General features: G+C 52.4%; 1 protein-coding gene across 1 annotated transcript; it reads right to left on the bottom strand.

The window, feature by feature from the left end:
• Positions 1 to 78: 78 nt before the first annotated feature.
• CKMT1B (creatine kinase, mitochondrial 1B) lies at positions 79 to 9,773 on the bottom strand. Its single transcript, XM_083587184.1, has 9 exons — positions 9,198 to 9,773; positions 6,771 to 6,969; positions 6,585 to 6,680; positions 4,189 to 4,410; positions 2,371 to 2,456; positions 1,335 to 1,458; positions 967 to 1,101; positions 612 to 737; positions 79 to 308 (listed from the first exon to the last, which is right to left on the bottom strand). The coding sequence occupies exons 1-9, from the start codon at positions 9,350 to 9,352 to the stop codon at positions 192 to 194; spliced, it is 1,260 nt and encodes a 419-aa protein (XP_083443310.1). The 5' UTR covers positions 9,353 to 9,773; the 3' UTR covers positions 79 to 191.
• Positions 9,774 to 15,116: the final 5,343 nt, after the last annotated feature.

Raw genomic sequence — 15,116 nt, forward strand, 5'->3', positions numbered from 1 at the left:
GCCCTGGCCCTGTCTGGCCTGGGGCCCCTTCCTCCCCCCTGCCCTCCAAGTGGTACAAATCTCAGCCAGAGACAGAAGAATGTTACAGCAGCCAGAGTTTTATGGGGTTTGGTGCAGTGCATCGTGTGCCTCCTGCCCACACAGGACTTCTGCCCACTGGTGTCTGCAAAGAGCCCTGGGCTGGACTGGGCTCAGCTGCGGAACTGGGCCACAGGCGAAGGGATACGGATGTCCTGGCCCCGCTCCAGGCGCCGTTCGCAGTCAATCAGGTAGTTGACACCATCAATCACTAGCTGCACCAGCTCCACCTGGCAGGGGCAGGAACAGAACAAGCCAAGCTGGAGAGGGCAGCTAAAAGGAGACCCACCATGATCCTTTGAGGCACTCGTTGCTGCCACTGCTCAGCCCTGTTGCTCCACCAAGTTCTTTCTCCTCCCCCAGCAAGCCGCAAAGGGAATGAGGACCTTCCTTGCAACCTCCCTTGCCACGTGGACATCCCGCTTCATGCTCCCCTCCCTCCACCCAGGATGGCAAGGATGCTTGAGTGTCATACCCTGTACACTCAAATGCACACTTTGCACCCAGCAAAGCTGACTCTCCTCCCCAGGTACCTCTGATTTGCCCAGGCGATCCAGGTTGGAAATGTCAAAGGTGCCCCCCGTGGCGGCTGTGTCCACACCACCAGTGCCACGTTTCTGCAGCCTCAGGTTCTCCAGGATCTTTGAGAAGCGGCTATCCTGCAGAGGAGGTTGGGGTAGAAGTCAGTGTGGCAAAGTATTTGGGGTTTACAGAAATGTGACTGTGGGGTGGGGAAGCGTTAGCTTGAGGCTACTGGAGGCAGTCTACGGTGAGGACTAGATACCTGAAAGGGAGTGTCCTGCTTGGAGTTTCAAACGTCCTGGGGGGAGGGAACTGTTGGGGGCATCACGCTGCGTAGGACCCCTCCACCCACGCCCCAGCCTTTACCTTGCTCAGCAGCGGCAGCTTGATGTGCACCCCAGCACGCAGTCCAGTGCCCAGGTTGGAGGGGCATGTCAGAATGTAGCCCAGCCTCTCGTTCCACATGAACTCCCAGCCCCTCTCCTGGATCAGGCGCTCCACCTGTATGCAGGGGAAGCAGGCAGAAGTCAAGGACAGCACCCCATGAGACTGGGCCCCTTCTCTGGGCCAGCTCAACCCTTGGAGCAGAGCCTCCCCCCTGCCTTGCAATGTGGCCCAGGACCAGATCCACGGGGGCCTGAGCTTTACTAATCAAGATGCTGCCACCATGTTCAGCCGAACCTGAGATGCATTGGGCAGGGTGGGGCTGTGGGGCCAGAGGACTTGCTGCTCACCTCCTTCAATCCCCGGCAGAACCTCTCAAATACTCTCTTCATGTTGCCTCCTTTCTCCATGGAAATGACACGGGTGTGGTCCTCCTCATTGACCCAGACCAGGAAGGTTTTCTCGTGATTGTGCCTGAAGAGAGGGATTGGCAGTTACTGGGGTGGGGTGGAAATGTGCCAGGCTAGACACTGCCTGGGCATGATTGGAATCAGGGCTGGCCAGAGGCAGAGCTGGCTGCTCTGGTAGCCGGAGCGGCGCACATGTTGTGCACCCAGGGGCAGGGCTAGCCGCCCACTGGGGTGGGGCTAGCATCCTGGGGCGCGCCACCTGCAGCAAGCATCCCAGGGGCACGACGCGGCAATGTCAGCCCCCTCAGGGATGACACCTGGGGCAGACTGCACCCACCACACACCCCTTCCTCCGCCAGTGGGGCCGGCCCACACATGAGGCAAAATGAGGCAACTGCTTCAGGTGGCGATTCATCAGGGCAGCAGATCCTGATGTAGATCTTCCACCTCACCTTCTTCCCTAGTGGGGAGGTGGATGCCATTTGGGGGGGTCTATCTCAGGTGCCAAAAATTCTTGGTCTGGCCCTGACTGGACATGTCTCCCCGACCTGTGCCAAGCAGGGGTTTCAACCAGATGATGCTTGGGGATCCTTCCAACTCTATGATTCTAAGCTCTTGCTTTGCCCTTCATAAGTCTGGGCTTCCGGAGTGACCCTCTTCCTGCTTGAGATGCAGCCTTCCTCTCCAAGGCCATCTCTCTCCAGGTCAGCAGGTGAATATGTGGAAGAAGGGCCCCCCTTCAACAGACCCTCTTGAGAGGCAGGCACTCCCCCTCTGCCCCTTGCGTTTCATTTCTAAAAGATTAAAGGGGGAGCATTTCAGTTTCAAGGAGGGCATGTCAGCTGCTGGGGACAGACTTGGCTGCAAAGCCATTGATCTGAGTGACTGGGTGGGGAGTGTCTGCCTCTCAAGAAGGTCTATAGCTGCCTGCCCACCCACTCCATACCATACCAGAAGAAGAAGCCAGAAGCCATACCAGATTCCTCGGGCATCAGGCCAGTCACGAGCCATGCCTGCAGCTGTCAGCAGAGGGGAGACAGGTTTGTCAAATAGGAAGTGATCCTGGGAAGGAGAAGAGGTGATGGTGAGCTGGGGTTTTGCTGGGACCCACCCAACTGGGCAGGCAGAAATTGTGGCCAGGGTCAACCTGAGATGTGGGACAGTGCCTAGGGATGTTCTCCCGAGGAGACCTGAGGGGGGATGTGAGGATGCAGCTGCCGCTGACCAGAGAGGGAGGCAATCAGCACAGCAGCAATGTCTTGGTCCAACCCTGTTCCAGTCCCAGGGGAACCAAGAACACCAGAAGAGCCTGCTCTATCAGGCCCATCCTGCTCTCACAGTGGCTACCCAGATGCCTATGGGAAACCTGCAAGCAGGATTTGAGCACACGAGCAACTCTCCCCTCCTATGGTTTCCAGCAGCTGGTCTTCAAAAGCATGTCTGCCTCCAACTGTGGAGGCAGAGTATAGCCATCATGGCTAGTAGCCATCAATAGTCCTACATGAAATGAGTGGCATGCCTTGCCATGCTACACCAAAAGAGGCAGTAACAGGCTCCCAGCAAGGAGGGAGAGCAGTCTAAGGCCAGGCTGCCTTTGGGCTGCCCAGCCCAGTCCTGCCCACTAAGAAGAGCTTGGGTGACAGTCCACACACAAGCGGGCCCTGGTTGTGCACACTGGTGTTACCAGAAAATTGGAAAGGCAAAGGCAAAGGCAAAGACAACAAGCCTCCATTATCAAATGTAGCAATTCACTGATAAATGGATCTATGTACTGCCTCAATGGGAAAACTTTAGGAATTCATATGTGATGGATTTACACCATTCCAACGTTGTTCTACTCAGAAAGAAAATGGCTAACAGGAGAGGAGCTTGGGACATAGGTAGGGGCAGCTATAATCCCTGAAGCATGAGACCACGCACTCAGCAGCCCCACTGCCTGGGGTGTGTGTGTGATAATCGCTGGCATCCTGGCACCTGAGTGCCGGACAAGTCATTCTAAGAACAATCGCAAACGCAACCTCAGTGGCTTGGGGTCTTCGTCAAGACAATGGGTGTGCTTAACTTGGCTGGGAAAATGTAAATACTTAACTTTGTTTCACCTAAAGATTGGAAGGTGGAGGTCATGTGAGGGACAGAACAAGCCTGGTGCTCAGGTTTTGGCCAGGAGACCCTTCCCAATTTATGATGTAGTTATGACAAATGTATGATGTTTTACTAATGGTGTTATGGGTAATTTGGGAAACTTATAAAAAAAGCCATCCTTTGTCGGGGCTTCTCTCTGCTTCTTCTATGTGGCAATTTGAAGTCTTGTTGAAACAATAAAGATCAGGCCTACTGGGCACTGTTTTGCTTCTATCTCCTGGCTGAAGTCTCTTGCTTGTGACCCCTGACCTGAACCTATGGAAGTCAAGGTTAGGCAACTGTGGGGTGCTTCAATGACTCCCTTTTACACTAGGGCTGGGCAAAATCTGGTTTTCAACATCATGATATATCACCAGCTAAACCACAATATACTGATATATCATGATGTCTGAAATAAGGATGGAGCAATGTAGAGACATTGGCTGGTGTCAGTTTTCCCTGCATTGTGATTTTTGCATAGTGCGCGCGTGCGCACACACACACACCATGATTTACGATATATTGCCAGGTCAAAAATTATGAAACCGATAACCACAATATGGACTGCAAACTGGTTTGGGACGATATATTGATATATGGCTCAACCCTAGTGCACACCCACCAACCCACAAATGCACCCCACCCCCGGCCACTGGGCTTCCCCACCACTCACATCAATGAGCTGCTGCTGCTCCTTGTCCGTCATCTCACTGAGGCGGTAATATTTGCCAGCCAGGTCTCCACTCAGGCCAGCCAGGGCTTCTGCCGTGACCCTCTCCACCTCTCGGCGCTCGGCCCGGCTGCAAGCTGGAGGCAAGCTGAGACCCCGGATGCTGCGGCCCGTCCGCACTCGTGAGGACAGCACGTAGCGCTCATCAAAGTGGCCTGCCTTGATCTGCGGGAGAAGATGTACCCCAAGGAAGCGGGATGCAAAAGGCAGTTAATCACCAGGTTGGTGACACATGTGGGATGGGGATGATATAAAGGACAGGACCTTTGTTGCCTCTGGGAGCTCAGGGGTCTTGTTTTGATTATTTTGTTTTGATTTATATTGTTTTGATTATTTTGGCATTTTTTGTTTTTGCTCCTGAATTTTAATTTTGTTCAAATTAATAAATTTTAAGATTGATTTTTAATTGTTTTAATGGAAGGAGGGAATTTAGTTGAGGCAGAAAGCCACAGACTACCCAAGCTCAAGCAGGATAATTTCTTACACTGGAAGAGGTGTTTAGAGATATGGCTGGACTTGAAAGGAGTTCTGGACTGCATTGGAAATCAGAAGCCTATGGGCACCACAGCAGAAGAGAGAGCCTTAATTAGAGCATGGGAGCAGCAAAATAAATTGGCAATATCTATAGTCACGGACAGCATTTCAGTTGCATGGATGGTCCGTGCTAAGGAGATGCTGCAGCTCAAGTGATTGATAATTTGGAACTGGCATATGGGTACACAAGTAAATATTCCCATAGAACATGGATAAGAGATTTTTTTAACTAAAGCTAGAATCCAGGAGGGACTGTGGCAACCATGCAACACAATTTCTTGCCATTGTTTTGAGAAACTGGAGATTGCTGGTTTGAAGACAGAGGGTGATCTGAAAGTTTGTTATTTATTGGGATCACTAGGATCTAAATTTGATGCTTTTGCGACTCTCATGCATGTAGCACAAAACTTAACAAATTAACCATCTGAGATTGGAGTGTACAGAAAGGAGAGGAAAAGAACTTTGTCACAGAAGATTTGGCCACAGAGACATCAAAGCCATTATGGATTTGCAGAGCAAGGAGCTTGCAAGAGGAGTAAAGGTAACTCAGGATGCCTCAAACACAGCAAAGTGCAGAAGTTGCATCACTGAGAAGAGTGTTAAACCTTCATTTCCTATATGTACTGAACAGATAAGCACCAGGGTGCTTGATGTTGTTTATAGTGATGGATGCGGTACTTCTTTCCTGCCTGAGCTCACCCTCTCTTTCAAGTCAGAGATGTGAGTCCAGACTCCAATTAAAAACTATTTTTTTTAACTAAGAAGGTTTTTTATTACCTGAATACAATTTTGATGTATTTGCTGCCTGCATTGAAATGTAAGTAAACCTTATGTTTATCTTACTAAAATGTGTGGTTCATTTGTAGCAATGAGGACAAAGAGGGGAAAGGTCAGCAGACCACAAATAAACAGGGAAAACAGATGCAATTGCCTAATTCCTACCTTTCAGTAAACTGCAAAAGCATAAGTTTTCTTACTCTGCTAAAAGGGTTTTACAGCCTGTTTACTTTCACATTTCTCCCACACACGTGGGACAGGAGGTTTAAATCTTAATTTACATATTTAATCCTTAATCCATCTCCATCAGGATGCAGGGGGCAAGCCAAGGGATCTTGGCAAGTTTTGATAGGAGTAAACTGTCTCTTCTAGTTTCCCAGGGAGAAACCTGGCCTTCTTCCCACCTCCTGGAATGAAAACTTTGGTTTCCTCTTGAAGCGAATTGGTAACATTTGGTCCTGAGCTGATGGTTAACTGGGGCTTTAATGTTGCCTTTCCTCAATTTGATGTTGTTTTGTGTTTTATACTGATTGCTTTTCACTGTTTTATGCAACTTGGAAAAACATACACACACTCAGAGGGCTTTTTTTCAACAGGAACTGCAATTCTAAGAGAATAAGGGAGGCATTCTAGAAAAATAGCACTGTGTGCGTGCATGTATGTACACGGTATGTACTTGGTTTTTGAATGTAATCTGTTCCGGAAGACCCTTTGACTTCCGAAACATTCGAAAACCGAGGATCAATGGGTGGTCGGCAAAATCCATTGAAAAAAATGGAAAAACACGCAGCGGGAGCCGTTCAACTTGCAAGGTGTGTTCGAAAACAGAAGCAATTACTTCCAGGTTTTCGGCGTTTGGGTTCCGAATCGTTCAGCTTCTGAGACGCTCGAAAAATGAGGTTCCACTGTATATGTGCATGTATACACACACACACACACAGATATACATATACATATACATATGAGAGAGACTTTGCAGTGACCCCTGGGCAAGGGCTCCTTCCTGGGGTGCTGATGGTGCAGCATACCTTACTGGAGTCCAAGTCCGTGGGATGCTTCATAGTGCGGGGGTTGTAGCCATTGTGGCGCTCCTCAATCACTGGGTCGAAAATACCTGCAAAGACCTAGAGCCACAAGGATGGGGGTGGGGTTAATGGCAAGCTAAAGGGAGCCCAGATGGGCGGGTGGGTGAGAAGGGCTGCTTGGGGACTAACCTCATAAGACTCCTCATCCCCTGCTACCATGCCTACAGTCTTGATGAAGGGGTGCCCAGGGTTGTCCACGCCGGTCTGGATGCACTGGTCCAGGGTCCAACCGGTGGGGGTGGCCTTGTCACAGAGCTGGGCGTAGATGGTTGGTGTCAAGTTGCTGGCCATGCAGTTGTTGTGCTTCCGCAGGTCAGGGTACTCAGCACTGCACCGGGGTGGGGGGAGGGGACAGGATGTGGGATAGAATTAACACACTGCAGGCAGTGGGGCACCCATTGCTTCTTTGGCTTTTGTTGCAGTCTTCCCCTTTCCTCTGAGAGGGTCTTGAGGAGGCGGCAGCCTGAGAGCCATTTATAAATGTAGGAGGAGGAGGATCCCCTGAGCAGTAGCCTCCACATTTGCTCTGAAATTTCCTGTAAGTGAAATTTTGTGGCCACACTTTTACATCTTTTCAAGGAAATGCACTCTGCATGTGCCCAGATGTACCAATGTATTTATAATTTATTTCACATGTACAGCAGCTGAGTCCTGATACAGGAAAAAAATCTGACTTGTGTTGTGGGTCCTTCCTGCCCCCTTTGTCCCCACCACCACCCTTCAGTGAGAAGGGTGGGAGAGAGGGAAGATCACTTGCTTCTGGGCTTCCAGGACTCCACCCCGCACAAGCTGCGATGTTTCTCTTGTTTAGCTCTGCTTTCTAGTCATGGATTTCATCTCTGGTGGGAGCCTGTCTGAGCTTTGCGTTTTTAACTGCGTTGAGGCAGTTTGGGAACCAACTTGCAGGAGGCTCGGCTGCTCTCCACTCCTCGCGCCCCTGCTTCAGCTATTACCTCCCACGCAGAGCCTACTAACAGCCCCTGCCGGTGATGGGGCTTGGATGCTGGACCTCAATCTGGAGCAGCTGAGAGGGCCTGACCCCAAAAGGCAGTCGCAGCAACCAGTGAGCAGAGCAGGAGGCGCGCGGAGGACTTTATTGCATTAAGAATACTCTTAATCCGCTTAGAGCGGCCGTCTCCTGACCTCGTTCCCAGTTTAGAGGGGCTTTGTGGTTTTCCTGGCCTTCCCTGGAGTTGCGAGGGGGCGGGGAGGGAGAGAGGCTGGAGCAGCTGAGCGAGGGATATTTCCCTCTCCCGGGCTTAGAGAGCTGAAGGAGGCCCCGCTTGAGCCCAGAGGGGCGCACTGCAGCCCCCGCAGCTGTGAGTGGCCCGATCCTTCTTCGCGAGCTCATCGCAGTCAGTGCGGGATGCCCTCTTTTCTTGGCAATGACCGGGAAAAGAGCTGCATGACAGGCAGGAGCTCAGCAGGTGTATTTTTCCTCCCTGGTGCCTGTGCGTTGGCTGGCCTATAGGGGGCAAGGGAAGCAGTCGGGACGATTGCGGAGAAGTCCCAATTCTCCTCCCTGGAGACCCCATTCTCGGGAGCAGTGGGGGAGCGAGCAACCGGCGCACCAGTCTCCTGCAAACGTAATAGGCAGCAGCCGAAAGGCTCCTCTCATTCTGCTGGTGACATTGAGATCTCGGCGTCCTCCTGTGGGAAGGGTGTCCCTGGGGCCACTCCTCCCCCACCGCACCGCTTGCAGGAGCAGCTTCTCCGGCCTCCTGTGCGGAAGAGCAGCAAGCCTGGAGGTGTGTTGCCCAGAGGGGTAGATATTTCCGAGCGGGGCTGGCACTATTTTTTCGGTGCTGAGGACTGGGACGAAAGGGGGGACCCTGGATGACAAAGCTGTCTCTGGGCGCTAGAGAAAGCTCGACCGGGTTCTTTTGGTCCGGCAAGGAGGAGGACCAAGCAGAACCGGCCCCGCTGCAGCCCAGCCAGAGGCAATGAAGGGGAGAGTGTTCCAGAGCATATGTAGAGCATCTTGCCCTCAGGGGATATGCCCAACAAGCCCCTTGAGACAGCTCTTCCTCTGTGGCTCTTCCCGCCCCAGCCCCTCCTCCCGCCAATGCCGCAATCTCGGGCTCTGGGCCTCCTCCTGGGAGTGAACAACCATAGACCACGCGTCTGGATTTAGACCAAGCCCGGGTCGGCGGCTCAGTTAGGCTCGCATTGGCTCAGGACCACCGCTGAAGCGAGGGATAGTCCCGCCTCTGGCTCGCTCACGGAGGACAGGCAGAGCGTCCGGACTACGGCTTGCTCCGATCAAATCACCAGTCTCTAGCCACTAAACCAGACTGCCTCAATGCTGCAGTGCTAGAGAAAAGGTGGGGTGGGGAGGCGCCCTGTTTGTCGCCTCTTCCTACATATTGCAGGTGACTGGGGAGGGAGCTGGTGTGGGGCTCCCCCTGCCCTGGCTCTTCCCGCGGCCCCTTGACCGCGAGCGGACCCAGCGCCATCCCCGTCGGAATGTCCCCGTCCTCCCTTCCCGACCGCCCAGTTCCCTGAAGGCATCTCTCGGTGTGTGAGTGTGTGCAAGGGCTGCCTGAGGAGCCATACCTAGCCGGGTAGCGGCGCCGGTTGGCCACCGCGGCGCCCACGGAGTCCCGGGAGAGGAGGAAGCCAGCGGCGGCCAGTGAACCGGCTGCGCCCGCCAAGGCTAGGAGGCCGGCGGATCTTCGGGCCGAGACGATGCGGGCGAAGGTGCTGGCCATGGCGACGGCGAGGCCGAGCGAGCAAGCGAGCGAGAGAGCTGAGCAGGCAGGCAGGCAGGGAGTGCGCACAGTGAGGCGGGCGGGGACGTGCGGCGAATGGCAATGGCTCGCGGGGGAGGGGAGCGCGGAGATTACGCCGCCAGCCCAGCCCAGCCCAGCCCAGCCCAGCCCGGCTCGACTCAGTCTGGCCGCCCGCCAACCCGCCCGCTCGTCCGATGCGCTGCAGCGACCGTGGAGAGGCTTCTGGCACGCTTCAGCACCACCGCAGTGGACAGCGCCTGCAAGCCGGACGCCCGAACGGCAGCCCACGCGGCATGTGTGTCTGTGGAAGTGGGTGGGCTGTGCCCCACCGATCGCCTATGCCTCCACCCCACCCCACGCGGAGCTTGGCTGGCAAGCATAGTCGGCGCGGAGGATGTCTGACTGGCATTCCCGGAGGGACAAAGTCCACTGGCAGCGGACCCACCTGAGCTGCGGAAGAGGCAGGTGCGCCTCCCTGGCCAGCCACGCGCTCCTGCAGACATGGGCTGGGGAGGCTAATACCGGCCAAGTGAGTTCCTAAGGAGGCGGTTCCCCTCCAGGGCAGAGGGAGAACCCGATTGATTGCTTCGCAGGCCCAGAGCCGCGGAGCTGCCGAGTCTTCTGCAGAGCGCGCGCCAGGAGAGCGTGCAGGTGGGCGAGCCGACAGCTGGCCCATGTGCTCTGGCCTGGCCTTTGCTCTCGCCCCGAGCAGACTGAGGCTCAGCAGGGCTGCTCCGGAGGACTCCTGCTTCTGCCGGGCTGCCTCCACCCCCACATACCTAGTTAAAATAAGCCTGCCTATGCGCGCGGGGGGTGGGGGGTAGAGAATGCGCAGGGCCAATGTGCTGGCACAGATCCAGCCCGGGCAGCGCACCCTTGTGCCGCCCCCTCCCCAGGGTGCAGAGCGCCCCCTGGATTGTGCCCTGGCACCCACCTGCCCAGGGCCAGCAGCAGAAGGGGCAGGCGTCGGGGAGGAGCGCGCGCTACTCTCCACCGCCAACTTTTCTCGGGAAGTGCCACACCACCAGTTGCGCTCTCAGCCGGACCAGCGGAGCGGGGAGATCGAGTATCAGATGGCCTCAGGATCAGGCCCTGAGGAGGGCAGGCAAGGCGTTTAGTGGACACAAGGGCGGCAACGGAGCCGCTTTCCTCCCTGCCTCTTCTCTCTCCTCCCTCAGGGTCCATGGATTGTGTGGGGCTTCTGGGGTGCCCAAGGTGGGTGGGTACTGCTGCCTGCGGGGAGGACGAGGAAGTCAGCTGCGGGAGAGGAGGGCAATGAATCCTGCGGAGAGGCTACCTGTTAGAGTTAGTTTATTGGGCAACGGTGTGGAAGGGAATGCTATTATGGGTTGCTAGGTGTATTATGGGCTGACTGGCTCGGGCACGCGCCAAGCTTTATGGGGGGAAGGTCGTTCTGCTGACGGCTAAGGTGTGCGCCGGTGTATCCTAAGCTTCTCCCCAGGCTGCTGCTGCGGCTGCCTCTCTGCCTTCCCTGTCCGTGGCTGGGTCCGGAGGGCAGGATGCAAACGCCTGGTGGCTGTGACTGAGCTGCTCTGGGTTGCCTGCAGGGCAGGGCCGAGTTCGGGCAGCTCCTCAATAGTGGCATTGTTGCCCGGCGCGCAAGAAGCTAGGAAGCTTAGATCTCCCGGCTTGCTGCTTTCCCTCACGCCCCCGGAGGCTGCTGCGCCTCGTCAGCAGCCGTCTTCTGCCAGGCCAATGTGCCTTCCCTTCTCTTGGGACTTGAGATTCCCAGGAGTGCTCCTGCCTCAGGTTGGCTCTCCTTCTTCGCCTTCCAGCATTGCGCTTAGAAACAGGTCCTGCGGGTGCCAGGAGTGCGTATGCTGCCCTAGGGATGTGTGTTAGTAACCAGGCAATGGTGAGAGGAGACGCTGGCTCTGCCTCCCGGGCTGCTGGAGGGAGGGGCACGCGGGCGGGGACGCGACTGCGGGCTCACCCTGAGCCTGGTGCTTTGATACTGGGATCCCTGTCGCCCTGAGCTCAGCCCTGTTTTCCTCTATACATGTTTGTGCGCGCATGTTTTGCAGCTGACGCAGCCCCGCCCCCATGCGCTTTGGCTGTGCACCCGCGGTCTCCAAAGTAGCGGGGGTGGGGGGGGGTTACACCTACTGTTGTCCTGCCATTTGGGGATTTGTGGGCTTCCCCATCTCCCCTCCCTGGCCAAGGGAGTCCACAAGGCAGCGCAGCTGGGTAGCCCCCCCTCCCCCACCTTGGCAGAGCGGGAGGAGAGCGCTCCTCCTTACTCTCCCTCCCTTCTCTGGGCTGCAGAATGAACCGCGGGGTCCAGGGCTGGTGGCAGCTGCTGGAGAGGGCAGTCTGGGCGCAGCAGGGACGGAGCCCCTGCCAGCATGAAAATGGTCCATGCGGCCTGCTCTGGGAGAAGACGGGGTGGGCAGGGCAAAGAGAGGCAACTCCAAAGTGAGGGGCTCCGTGAGGGAGGCGGAATGAGGTGGAGGGTGAGCTGAAGGGAAATTCTGAGAAGGGACTTCATTGATGGGTGGGTACATTTATTTAGCATTATTTATATGCCACTTGATCACCCATAACCTCTAAGTAGTTTACATACTTGTAACATAACATAATGATGAAATAGACATTAAGAGCAAGTGAACCTAGAATTTAGTAAAATGGAAGTAAAATTAGCATTGACTAAAAATATACATAATAAACTAAAATTATGTGTCTGGTTAGGCTTGCCTACATAAACAAGTCTTCAGCAGGGGCCAAAAATAATGCAGCAAATGCACCTGACTAATTTCAATGGGCAGGGAGTTCTAATCCACAATGAAGGATTGTTTCCTTACAAGCAGCATTAGGTGGCATTTGTACAGTGGACTGGTCCCAAGCTGTTAAGGGCTTTATATACGAATCTATACTTATATACAATACAGTATGCCAATTATAAAACATGTCTCTCCTGTCTCTACAGCCTCAGCAGGCACTGCAACACTCCAACGGTTTGACTTCACCTCTGAAGGCACACTCTTCCACTGTCTCCCGAGAGACGGATGCCAACAATACTAATTGTAACAGCTTGAATTTGGCCCAGTAACAAATCAGCAGCCAGCACAGATCTCTGAGCAGGGATGTGATATACTGACAGATTCTGACTCCTGTCAGCATTCACGCTGCAGCATTCTGCACTAACTGCAGTTTCCACACCAAGTGCAAGTGAAGCCTCATGCAGAGTGCATTGCAGTAGCCCAGTCTTGAGGCTACCAGTGCCCAGACCACTGCAGTCAAAGCTGGGAAGAAGACAGGGACCCAGATTGTGTTGCCACAGACTTAGATGATGCTTCTCCAGATGTCGGACATAACATTATGTTTGCTGACTGGGAAAAGTTGTGGACCACAGGTATGAAATTTACGGCATGTAATGCCTTAAGAGAGAATATTATGAAATTGATATACAGGTGGTACATGACCCCAGTCAAGCTTGCAAAAATATATCATTTGCCCGATAATAAATGTTGGAAATGTAAAGAAACTGAAGGTACATTCTTTCACCTTTGGTGGACGTGCCCAAGAATTAAGGCTTTCTGGGAAATGATCTATAATGAAATGAAAAAGGTATTTAAATATACCTTCCTGAAGAAACCAGAGGCCTTCCTTCTGGGCATTGTCGGCCAATTGGTGCCAAAGAAGGACAGAACTTTCTTTATGTATGCTACAACAGCAGCAAGAATACTTATTGCAAAGTATTGGAAGACACAAGATTTACCCACCTTGGAAGAGTGGCAGATGAAGGTGATGGACTATATGGGATTGGCAGAAATGACTGGCAGAATCTGAGACCAGGGAGAAGAGTCGGTGGAAGAAGATTGGAAGAAATTTAAAGACTATCTACAGAAATATTGTAAAATTAATGAATGTTAGAATGATGTTGGATAGAAATTAAGTGGTTTCCAGCTGTAATGCTTCAAGAGAATATGAAAAAAGGGTTAAACATCATTAAAAAAACATAATTAAAATGATGTTGGATTGGAAATAAGTGGTATTAGCAACAAAGTTAATAAGAATATGCAAAAATGAATTGATAATGGATGAAAATACAGAGTTATAAAATGTTAAGATATAGAGTTAAGATAAATGAAAGAGGGTAAGGATTTGCTGATTTGATTATTTAAATGGGAATACAAGAAGGGGAGGTGTGAGGAGGTCAAAGAAACAAGCAAATGAGTTTTAAGTTATGAAAAATGGAATTGTTTTTAATTTTTCTTATTTTTTCTGTGTATTTATATGTTGTATTTTTCTTTTTCTTTTTTCTTTTATTATGTGTTTTTGCATATTTGTTTTTGTAAAACTTCAATAAATATCTCTTAAAAAAAATAGATGATGCTTCTCCACCATCACAAGCCCTTCTGTAGGTCTCTCCCATGCCCTGCCATCTGTCCAGTGACTCTCAAGTAACTCCACTCCACCAGTCCCCCTTGCCAGCTTCAGCAGGCCTTTGAGGGTGGGTCAGCTGTGTCCATATGGTAGTTGGAGGAAGGACGCCATCTCTCATAGGGCCTTTCTTCTGATAAGGGTCCCTTTCAGAGTCTGCTGATAACAGCCACCCACGCCTGAGTTCCTTTGGCAACAAAAAAACTCAGATCTACCAATCGTGTTTGCTGAGTCAATCTTTCCAAAGAACCAGAAGCCGCTGCAGCCGCTACTTGAAGGAGTGCCTGCCCTTGCTTACCTGTGGCAGGTATGCTTAGGTGATTCCCGTCACGTACTCCTGATGACCTCATTACAACCTTTGGTCTCTGCGGCAAGTCTCTGGCTGGAGCCGCACCCTGGCAATGTCTCAGCCATAAACTGCCAAGGGGGTGGAGATAAATGTAGCTGGAAGCATTTTGTCTCTCTGTTTCCTCTGGTTTTCTGTTTGAGGAGCCTCCCAGGAGCATGACTTGCCTTTGGTTTCTTTTTAATTTTTTATTAACAATTTCAACATAACAAACTATCAAAACAAATCTTCTTCACTATTTCGCCGCCTTTCCCCCTCCCCCTCCCTGAAGAACCCTCCTTCCCTCCCCCCAAGACTTCCCTCAGCTCCTCTCTCTGATTTCTCAACTCATGTTATTCTCTGCATACTGTAAAATTGTATATATCCTTTTATTATCTGTCTAGACTTGCCCTTGGTTTCTGTGGCTTCTCCCACCCTGCTACTTCTGTCATAAATCAAGCCACAAAGGGCATCCCAGTTAGCTTGGGAAAAGGGCCTGTCCACACTTTTGGGCTACTGGGCTTCTGCAGCAAGATGTCACCAATGTGAAAAGCACCAGAGTCGCAGCAGAAATGGTTTTTCAAAAGCAGCGCAAGATGCCATTTCCACCTGAGATTACAGTGTCCCAGTTGCCACAGAGGTCCACAGACAACACCGCTTGCTTTTATTTCCTGCTGCTCACCTTGGCTACATGTGGCCTGTGGAGGCCTGGTGAGGATTTTGAAACCCTGGGATGCTGGTTGTGGGGGAGTTGGCCAGGGCAGGGTGCAGGAAAAGAGGCCTTGGGGAGCCTGGGAGCCCAAGTCCTGTTTAACAGCTACTCTGCAGAGGCGAGAAATTGCCCAATCTTGAGTAAATAATCACCCATGAGGAAACAGATGATTTTTTTTTTAGAAATGTTTTATTAAACATTTTATTGGATTTAAAAAATTCATAGAGCATCTCTGCCTTCAGTTCCTCCCAATCCCTCCCACCTCCACGAAGAAGCAGATTTGTACACGTTAAGGTACAATC

The sequence above is a fragment of the Podarcis filfolensis genome (assembly GCF_964270895.1).
Source record: "Podarcis filfolensis genome assembly, chromosome: 14".
NCBI classification, from domain to species: Eukaryota; Metazoa; Chordata; class Lepidosauria; order Squamata; family Lacertidae; genus Podarcis; species Podarcis filfolensis.

Coding starts and splice junctions, on each gene's coding strand:
- CKMT1B (XM_083587184.1), bottom strand. CDS start 9,352: ATGGCCAGCACCTTCGCCCGCATCGTCTCGGCCCGAAGATCCGCCGGC. Junction 4,411..6,584: donor CGGACTTGGACTCCAGTAAG/GTATGCTGCACC, acceptor CTTCTCCCGCAG/ATCAAGGCAGGCCACTTTGA. Junction 1,459..2,370: donor CCTGATGCCCGAGGAATCTG/GTATGGCTTCTG, acceptor CCCTCTCTTCAG/GCACAATCACGAGAAAACCT.